The 10,852-nt window shown below is 40.3% G+C and overlaps 1 protein-coding gene across 2 annotated transcripts in view; it reads right to left on the bottom strand.

Annotated features, from left to right (window-relative positions):
- Positions 1–10,852, bottom strand: part of GTDC1 (glycosyltransferase like domain containing 1) — a 303,609-nt gene that overhangs the window by 78,445 nt on the left and 214,312 nt on the right. For both annotated transcript variants that reach the window (XM_029934635.1, XM_029934634.1), the window contains exon 6: positions 1,454–1,795. In XM_029934635.1, the coding sequence (XP_029790495.1) occupies positions 1,454–1,795 (342 nt within the window). The remainder of the gene's footprint in view (positions 1–1,453; positions 1,796–10,852) is intronic.

Here is a 10,852-nt window from a genome sequence, read left to right as displayed (position 1 = left end):
AAATATACAAAGGAAGAGAGGGAATTATTCAATTTAATATTGTTAATTTTATTAACATAGCTCTGCCTTATTTTGTGCAAAGTATTGGATAATGTGGCTCTCATTCTTCCCCCCGTATCAGTATGCTGTTTTTCAGTAGGAGTCTACAAATTTAATTTTGCATTTCCATGATAACCCAGAACCAAACTTTTTAGAACTGATCTGCTTGCAAGAAATAATACTTCAGAGACAACCAGAGGTTAGCGGAATAAGAGGAAAAGCTTTCCAGAAGGGAGTAGACGATGACATCTATTTTACCTCAAAACAGGTTAATCCCATCCAGGCCCACCGCATTTAAAAATAACAGGAAACAATGCTGAACACTGTCACATTTTAAGTAAAATACGATTTCCAAACAGAAGTCACTCCCCTAGAAAGGGTACGCTAGAAGTGTGAAGTTGAATAGACAAATCCAAAAACACATTCCACATCAACTTTCAGTCCCTAAATTTTACATTCGTGCATTCAGAGTCAAAGATGAAAATCCCTTTAGGTACCAGATGCTGCAGATCAACTGGGAGAGCTTCTGGAGTTTTAATGTGCTGGAAGTCAAATCCCCGGCAAAGGCGCTTTGCCTGGCCGGTGTGCTGTGCTTATTACTTCACCTGTAAACAGTGGCTCTCAGAAAATCGGACCTAATGATCAGCCCAGCATCTCTGCAATAAAGAGACCATAATCTGTGGGGGAAGTGAACTCTAATCAGGCCACATGCAGATTAAACTAACCGGGAGGAATAAAAACTAGATTAAAATGTTCGTGCCTAATACCAGAAGATTATCGGGACATTTTACCTCTTTATATCCTAATTTATAGGAGCCAGGGTTAAGTTTATGAGTTTATATTTGGTTGCGATTACATGCTGCAGTTGATTTTCTTCTGTTTAGAGGAGATTTCGCTAGAAAGTATTTTGCTTAAGCCCAAATACAGAGGCATGTGGGAGCGGGGAAACAGTTGCAAGAGTACTGATCGGTTTCATGACAAGTGAAATAAAGGCACCCAGGTGGAACTGGTCAAATTAGGAAATAACGAAAATCGTTTTTGTTTTAATGGTAATATTGTCTTAACAACGTATAGGTATGAAATAGTTATATGATAACAGTATATATATGTAGATTTGGAATCCTGTTCTGATACTTTGGAAACTTCTTGAACAAGATTTGATTTTCTAGAAGCATCTACGTGCTGTTTTTAGTTGAGTGAATCACTGCAAATAATTACCTGTAATTCAAATTTAATCTAAACACACCACTCTTTATATAAAAGATACCAATAATACCACCTTGGTACCACATTAGTGGTACTGCTACTCTAATATGATCTTTTCCTAAAGCCACAGGGACAATAAATTACTAAGTTAACCATTACACTGTATTTGCTATTACCAGTCTGCAACTCTTACTAAACTTAAACTTACCACCTGTGAGGCCACACAATGTGCAGTGGTCTTTGTGGATCATCAATTCCATCCCGAATGTCACAAGGATGAAAAGTCATATTTTGTTTTTCTTCCTCAGGATGGGAGCTTGAATTATCTGATGAGCGGCATGTTCTCAAGTCTGGCTCCTGTGTTGATGGGGTGCCCAGGTTTTCTTGTGCGGCATTACAGGGTCCAGACTCCGAATTTAAATTCTTCAGCAAATTCTCAGAACCTTTCTGCTCCTGTTGGAAAGCAAGGGTCTTGGATGAAGCAGCGCCACCATTTCCTTTAAGGCCGAGAATCTTCTGTAAATGGGTTGTTTTGTGCTGGGGCATGAATCTGTTACAAAAGTGAAATGCAATACACTTTCAGTGAAAATACTATTTAAAGCTTCTCTTTTACCTTTCTGTAAGGACATGAGAATAATGTATAAAACTGATAAAAAAATAAACTAAATATATAACATACTAGTAGGAAAAGTACAAAAAATAGTAGCCATCGACCAGAAAGTTGAAAAGTTCGAAATTAGACCATATTGTTTCCAAACTATAAAACCTGCACAGTACACACCATGAAAAATCTGAGTAGAGAGAGGATTTATTACTCTCTCCTCACTCATCTTGCTGGAGTTGCATTTTGCATTTTCTGGTAGTCATTACCCAACAAAATGCTCAAAACTTCCTTAATACTGGTCATTGCTGCTCACATGACTATTCTGCATGTCTGGGAACCTGGCATACACATTTTTGTTACATTGGCCTTGAGACTATTCCTTGAATATTCCTTGAATTCTTTTTCAGTGCCTTTTCTCCCATCTTCCAGTAATGCTTTGCCATACCGAGTTTGATATCCATTGCTTACTGCTAGGAGTATTTAAATAAAATGAAATCAAGAAGCTCACCATCTATCGGGGAGCAAACCAGTAGTGCTTAGAACAGACACAGACCAACTAACCTGTGGTGGAACATATAAAGAATGGACATTCCAATGTTTAAAACAGAACTAGAGATTAATTCTGACTTGGGTGATCAGTAAAGGCTTTAGTTGAAGGAGTCTGAAAGGCAGAGAGGGGATTAGTCCTGAACTGAGGTAACGTTGTGATCAAAGGAAAGGGATGTGAAAGAACATAAATTCTTCAGGGAATAACAAGCAATCCAAAAAGGCTGAGGCCAAGTCCCAGAGTCTGAGGTGTAGAGAGGTAGACTGAGGCCCGACAAGTGCTTTCTCAGAGTCCCTGCGGTCCATTTTGAGACTTGACCCCTTCCTTGGACTGTTGAGTAAGTGAAGAAATGGAGAGTATATGCACTTAAGAGGTAGGCGAGGAAGAAGAACCACTGAGGAGACCAATAAGGAACATCTGGAAGAGTAAAAGCAAAAAATCTGAGAGTAATATCACCCTACTGAAGTGAATTAAGAGTCTCAAAACAATGTGTAAGGAAGGACTCAAGAAACCTTAAAAATGCATAGAGGGGGGTATAAGACACTCCATAGGTACAGACCAGATAAAACAAAGAGGTTTTGGATCTCTTGCCACTCAAAGGGGAGTCCCTGTGGAGAGGCAGAAATGAGTCTGCAGGTAACAGCATGCACATCAAAGAGGGAGAGGCAGAGAAAGAGAGGTTGTGAGGAGAACGAGGAAGGAAGGTCAGGTTTCCTTAACGGGGCACATGTACAGAGAGGTAGTCACTAGGGTGTTCACTTGGAGACATTTGCTAGGGACAGTGCAGCTGGATGCTGAAGAAAGAGGAAAGTCTTGCAAGACTTTTAGGAGAACAGCGCAGCATGTAGGATTCTTGGCCGGGGGAAAGTAAGTAGGTTTTATGAAACAGAATAGACCAAGTTCTCTTACAAGGGAAGAAGGAGAAGAAAAGTGTGCTGAGCGACCAGAACAGGAGAGAGGAGTCAGGGACGTTCACTGGGTCTGAAGCCAAGGCCTGATGGACAACGCTACTGACCGGGGTGGGTTCTGCTGTAGGCTGGAAACAAGGCCTTTGGCTGGAGGGTGCCGGGTACGTTACAGAACTGAAACACATGTTTGGGGGCTTCTGTGCTTGTCTCATAAAGCCCTTTGAGATAAATTACCTTCTATATAAGAACATTCAAGGAATAAATATATGATTATATACAGATAAAAGACAAAAAGGGCGTTAATTCCTTTGGTGTATCCTAATAAGGTAATAAATTAATTCTTGATTTAAAAATAAAGAAACGGGCATATACAGATCAGAGTTTCATTATCTCACATTATTGAACTATTATGCTATTATAGGAACTAACCAACTTGATTCCTTTCTTTTAAATTTATTTACTTTTGAGAGATAGAGAGAAACAGTGTGAGCAGGGGAGGGTCAGAGAAAGAGGGAGACACAGGATCTGAATCAGGCTTCAGGCTCTGAGTTAGCTGTCAGCACAGAGCCCAACGCAGGGCTTGAACCCACAAACCGTGAGATTATGACCTGAGCCGAAGCCAGATGCTTAACCGACTGAGCCACCCAGGTGCCCCATAACCAACTTTATTCCTGAAACAAATTCAAAGACACTGAGGAGATTCAAGGAACTAAATTCCAATGAAAAAGTTCCCATTGATCGCCACAAAAGGAAAAAAAAAAAGTAAACAATGACAGTATCTTAACTTTTTTTAAAGATTGTATTTTTAATCTCTACACCCAACGTGGGGCTCAAACTCACAACCCTGAGATCAAGAGTCGGATGCTCCATCAACTGAGCCAGCCAGTGGCCCTGACAATATCTCAACTTTCAAACAAATGAAACAAATAGCAAGAGAAGGAACATCTGTACATATCTGGAAAACAACAATAAAGCGTGTGAAGAAACCTATTTGTTTATGTTGGATAAAGGACGCCAGGCAAGCTTAAAAAGGATTTTAACAGAATTACAAATTTAGTGCAGGAAGGATTCACAAAAAGACAAACAAAGAAACAAGGAAAAAGAAAAAAAACAAACAAAAAACCCACAAAAAACAAAAAAACAAAACTCGATCTATATATCAATCTTTATGTCTCAGCAGGCATTGAAACAACATAACTTTATCTTAGAAAACAGTATCATGACCCAACTTACTCTTAAAATCCATATATATTGGCCAGCATATGAGTAAAATTGCCAATTAAAAGGGTTGTAAGCAACAGGAAGTGGTGAGGGACACGGAATTTAGCTATGGGCAGGGTGCTAGGCCTGCTTCCTAAATGTTCACAAGGATGAACAGAATCTGCGCTAACACAGGCTGTGGATGGCTGACTTGATAGGAGACGGTCAGCGGGGACATGGAAAGGTGCAGAATGTAAATATGGACTGTAAGCAAAAAGTCAGCTTATAAATGTTTTGAAACTCAGAAAGAAAATCCTGAATGCAAGCGGGGCACACAGAAAACACTGCTGAGAGTGTCTGCGGTCTGACAAGATGAGCCTGCGCTGATCTGACCAGCAAAGCGATGCCACTCTGCTATGGATCGTGGTGTGCAGGGAAGGAAGACACCGAGTCTGTGGGGACAGAGGGCTGTGCCGAAGCTGGTTTCATCTGGGGCACCTGTAACTGTACATGTTTGAGAATTAGAGAGTTCTTAGAAGAGCAATAATGATGATTAAGGCAATGGAAGAGTGGATTTATGAGGACAGATGAAAGGAGCTAAACATGTGTAGCCTGGTTACATGACCAGCGGAGGGGTATACACTAGGGGTCTCCAAGGAGAGAGAACAGTTATTTAGCCGGGTACAAGGCGCATAACTACGAGTAATGAGACGAAATTAAGAATGGGAACATTTAAGCTGAATTTCAAAAAACCCCTCCCTGATGGTATAATTTATTAGCTCTTGGAGTAAATTCCCTATGGAAATGTTATACTGAGGGAAACTTAATAATAGGACTGGACAAAATACCAATAAATAATACAGATAATAATCCAGGATTTGAAAGAAGGTGGTTACATGCTATGCACTCCTTGCTTAAAATATCTTCCCATATTTTTCTTCGATAGTCTGTTTATATATGGTGATTGTTACTCAGAGAAGTATTTAGGCAGTTAGCTAAATCAAACAGGAAATATGTCCTTTAGGTGAGGGAAGTTAAAATCATTTTACTTTTCATATACTCTGTAGTAGCTACCTGAAATAATTTCATACTACTTTCCTCTAATAGGGCTGGTCGGGGAGCAATCTGGACAAATGTATTCATATTTCTAAAAAAACAAAAGAAAACAAAACAAAACAATCCACATCTAGCATCCCACACAGTCTATTCTGATTCTCTGTGCCATGAAACTCATATTTTCATAGATATGTTTAATATAAACAATTTATTGCCATAATAGAAATCAAAAAACTTTATTCCAGCTTTTCTAAATGTAGCTCTATGGTCAATTACTTCACATCAATACTAAGATCAAATAGGCATAATACTAACAAGCAGTTTGCTTTATAATAGTCACCACACTAATTAGCCCATCCAGAACATTCTTAATCAGACGCTATTTGTAATGTACAGTTAAGAGAAGCTTGGCAATAAACTGTCTATGCTAAAAAATAAAATAATACCTTACCAATGGGGTGAAACTGCTTCTCTTATTGAACTGGACAGAATGTGCTGTCCTGGCATTAACTCAAGAGACTGACTATGCAAATAGGCACATGTCTGAACACTTCCTTTCTCTTCCCCAGCTCCAACTCTGGTGGAGGTGTTAATGAGAAGAGGTCCTGAGATAAGGAGTGAAAGAGAGAAAGAGTCAGAAGAAAACCAGTGAGCTGAGTTTTAGAGCTTACGCCAGATCTGTCCATTAATAATCGCCCAATTTTTCTTAAGGAAGTGCTACTGTCCACCTTAGAGAACATCTTTCCCGGCTGCTGAGTCTCTCAGCTCTATCAGGACCTGTTTTTACTTTTAGGAATATTCTGATTACTGTAATCATTTCCAGTCTATTATTAGCCACGCCCCCCCAACCATTTTCCTCAACCAATAGCTAATCTGTGAAACAGAAGTAGAGCCTCCCCCACCCCCCGTCCTCACAATCACCTCTCCTTCCTCACCACCTCTGTCCGCAACATGGTCGAGAGGCACTGCCACAAAACCCCAGGACTATGGTGGGCAGTGTTCAAAGACACAGCTGGTGCATTACTTTCTAGACCTAAATTTGATTGCTTCTCACCACCCCCCACATCCACACACACAAACTTAGAGCTGGCCCTATAGGAATGGCCTTATTCAGATCAATCTGGAAAGGCTAGATTTGAGAGTGGCCTTAAATGATGTTAAGACTGATGGCAAATGCACGAAATGCTCTAGGTACCTTAGCTTACTTCTGCTAAAGTTGAGAGGCTAGAGTATGTTTAGTTGACTAATGGAGGTAGTGAAAAGGAAGGTGATAAAATAAAGCAAGTCAAGTAGACTTAGGACATGAATATTGAGTCATGTGCTGCGGAAGAAAATAGCATGGCTGACATGTGTGTCATGGTGGAAGACACTGCTTACAAATGTCCTTTTGAGAGATTTCAGTGAAAAGTACTTAATATAGTGAGTTCAACCTATAGAATCTCATAAATGCGCACAGATAAGAATCCACAAGACAACATGATCAGCGGTCTTGCTTCTCAAAACAGATTCAAAAGACAACACAAGAAAAATGATGCAAATGAGTGGATGATTAAAGAGAAAGGCAGCATAACTGGTCAAAGAGCTGAGGCAGAAAGAGGTGCGCCTTAGCAACTGGAATAAGGAAAGTGGCCCGCCCGTGGGGTGAGCACGAAGAGGGAGCTGACGAAGCCTGCCTCCTGTGGACATGAGCTTGGGTTTGAGGGCGGGAGAGTGGTACGGCCACCGTGTTGTATCATCTAGGCTGCAGTTTTCCCAAGGCGTGTTTTATGAAAGGTGTTGTGAGAAAACACATTTGGTAAATGCTGGGTTAAACAGAGCTAACCATTTCTTCACTCAAGAACTTCCTAAAGTACATGCTAGTGTACGTTCACTCATTCGTTCTTTTGTTTTTTCAAAACATGTTTATTGAGCACCTATTACACAATAGGAATATTATGTTGATCATTTCTCAAAATTAATACTTCATGAAATAAGGACTGCACCAATCCCTAAGATGTGGCTTAAGACTAACAAAGGATAGTGTAACGAAGGATATTCTGGAAAATACTACTTGAGACCCTGGAGATGCACAGAGACCGAGAAGATGGGCGGCTGCATATTTACGTAGCAGGCATGGCAGAGGGAGCGGGAAGCGCACTGACAAGACAAAACGATGACACTCAAACAAAAGGCCACGCACCAAGCCACATAACAGCAGACAAAAGGAAGTGTGAAAGAGTCGAGAAGAAGCTGTGAAAAAAGTGACGGAAGATATGGTTCAAGGCTAATATGGATGACAACGGCAAAAAACATCATTTGATTTTATCACAGCAATTTCTGTGGATTCTTCGATATAAACCATACTGAGAATTGAGCAGAAAGGAAATAGGAATCAAAGATAAATAACTTCTCCAAAACCAACTGGGGAGACACATCCAGGCGGTTTAGTGATCTAAGTCCTGGGGTGATTTATAACAAAAACTATTTACTGTTTCCAAACAATGTGCTGGAAATTAATTACAAAATTAACATTTTTAGAATTTAGCCACATAAGCAAATATCAAAGATAATTAAAAAATCATGCTAGCCCACATGTGTACAATATATCACTTATATGGTAAGCAGATTTATAGAAAACTGTAAAGTATAAAAGTAAAAATCTTGGTCTAGCATTCTTACGTGTACACATATACCCCCTGTATCTCTTGCCACACTATCTTCACTAAATAAAGGAATCACAAGCAACAAAATCCATCATAATTAAAACTAGATGTTTGGAGACGACAGCATTAAACAGAAAGACAGTCTTATGCTTGGTTGGTTGGTTGTAAGATGCCTGTTCTTTCCTGGAGATGGCTAAGGGCTAATACTCATAAAATAGATGGCACATGTCTATGAAGTCTGTTTCAATAAGAAACTCCTGGCGGAACAAAATATGAACAAATTCAAATCACAGATGAGTCAATCACACTCTGCATGCCCATAGCACAGATGCTTTGGGGAACTGCCATCCAACACCGCTGTGGCTGGTGAGGCCATGTTGTTTAGACGTTCAGGGTTTGGTGCCTGAACCACATTTCATCTCCCGTGGTGTAAACTTGCAAAGTCAACATGAAATATTGACAGTAGCCTGTGAGAGGGCACTGGGCAAGAGAGTCTTACTTAAACTATGAAGAATCTGTTTGTGACAAGATAGAAAGAAAAAAAAAAAAACAACGAATCCAGAGAAACTAGCTGCAGTTAAAATTAACAAGCAAACCCTACTTATTAGCCTGAGAAGTGCATGCTGAGACTGAAAGCAAATTTGTGGTTATCAGGCTGGCCTCATTAGCCATGCTTGGACCAGAGATGACACACTTAGCGATGACAGCACCTTCTCTTAAAGGCTGCCCAAAAGATACACCGAAGCTTCCCCCCTCCCCCGCCCCATTTCAGCTCCATCATTTTTTGATGGTGTCCTTTAAAGACCTGGGACGCGCGGCTCTCAAAGGAAAAGGTGGTCCTGGGCTCATGAACCTACCGCTTTTTATTTTTACTTCCCACCACGACTCCTAAGAATCATTTCTGAAAATCCGACACTTTCGCATACTTCACTTACACCATTTGTTTGCATGACCTCTTCTGACAACACATGTATGCGGCTAGTATTATTTAACTTAAGCAGTTATTTCTCAAGTCCCCAGTCTCTCTTGATTTCAAAGCGTTTTAGATTGTATATATCGCTAATTTAACTGCTTACCGCTATGAGCAGTTTGTCCTGTGCAATTTTACAAAATCCCTTGAGAATAAATACATTGTTCTCACAGAAAATTTAAGGGCCTTATAAATGTGTGAGAAGAAGAAAAGCTACCTTGCACGTTGACAGAACAAACGTTTATCAAATTCGGAGCCATCTTTGTAAGCTTACTTCTCATGATCTGCACTCCTCCCCAAAAAGAGCTCTCTTAGAACAATAAAACTCCCTAGTTTACACAAGCTTTCCTAGAGCCATTCAACATAGTCAGGCAGGTCTGTAGGCTAAACTGAAAACTGGGAAGCTTTATTTTTCTACCTCCATTTCCAGCATTCTCCACCCCTGGGTAAGTAATTCCCTAAGATCTTCAGGCTACTTTCTGGTTGCCTGCGTCCTCCTGCCATCCCCCACACCTACCACGCGTCTCCTCGGAGCCTGTACCTTGGAACTAAGCCCCACTTTGGATCTAGCCCTGACGCCTGCCCTGCTCTCCATTGCTGGTCTTTTTGGAAATCAATCTTAAACTTCCTCCCACAATCTGTTAATCACCTTTCACGCTCAATGTGTTATACCCTTCCGAGGGGCAAGTGCCGCAACTCAAGGGAACTCACCACAAATGGAGTCATTTCAAATACCATAGGGAACCTATGCGAAAGATTACTTGGGGAAGACAGGTGGAGAGAAATCTCCATGAAGCAGAGTCAGTCAGTCCACTCAAGCAACGGGCACGTTGAATAGAGGATAATCCAGGTTGCATCAGTACACTGGCACTTCCTGTGCTTGTGAATTTATTCAAATTACTTAATTTCTCTGAACCTTTGTTTCCTGGTCTATAAAATGGGATAGTATCTGTTTCTGCAAATTTCTTGAAAGGATTAAAAGAGAATTGTGATGTGTAGAGGAGCACAAGTGAGTAAACTTCCCACAACTTTGCTCATTCAGGTTAACGCCCATACTTAAGGAGTGAGCCCTAAGGCCATTTTGGGTGACACCAAATCTCCCAGTGAGTCAGTGAATGAGAAACTGCAATCCATCAACAAATATTCATTTAACAAATATTTAGGCTCCTCCGATGTTACATCTGTAATTATAAAACCTTTAGTGCATGCGTAGTAACATTCCATACTCACTTATTTTGGTCTCTTAGCCCCCAAAAGTGTAAATTATCCACATCACCTTTAAACTAAACTGTGTTTACTGATTCTGTTATTAAAATAATCTAACTTTTAAATTCAAACTTAAATTCAAATTCTAACTTGCTCATTATTTGTTTCATTAATAACTCAAGAAGCAAAATTTCAGTATCTTCTATCCTTTCACCTTACTTAATTTTTTTTAAACTTTAAAAAAATGTCTTTTATTTATTTTTGAGAGACAGAGAGAGACAGCATGAGCAGGGGAGGGTCAGAGAGAGAGGGAGACACAGAATCTGAAGCAGGCTCTCGGCTCTGAGCTGTCAGCACAGAGCTCAACACGAACCCACGAACCGTGAGATCATGACCTGAGCTGAAGCTGGATGCTTAACAGACTGAGCCGCCCAGGCACCCCAATCACCTTACTTAATTTAAAATAAAAAATGA

This window comes from Suricata suricatta, chromosome 3 (genome assembly GCF_006229205.1).
Source record: "Suricata suricatta isolate VVHF042 chromosome 3, meerkat_22Aug2017_6uvM2_HiC, whole genome shotgun sequence".
In the NCBI taxonomy this organism is placed as follows: Eukaryota; Metazoa; Chordata; class Mammalia; order Carnivora; family Herpestidae; genus Suricata; species Suricata suricatta.
The sequence above is the reverse complement of the archived record's forward strand: the minus strand, read 5'-3'. Positions and strand labels throughout refer to the sequence as shown.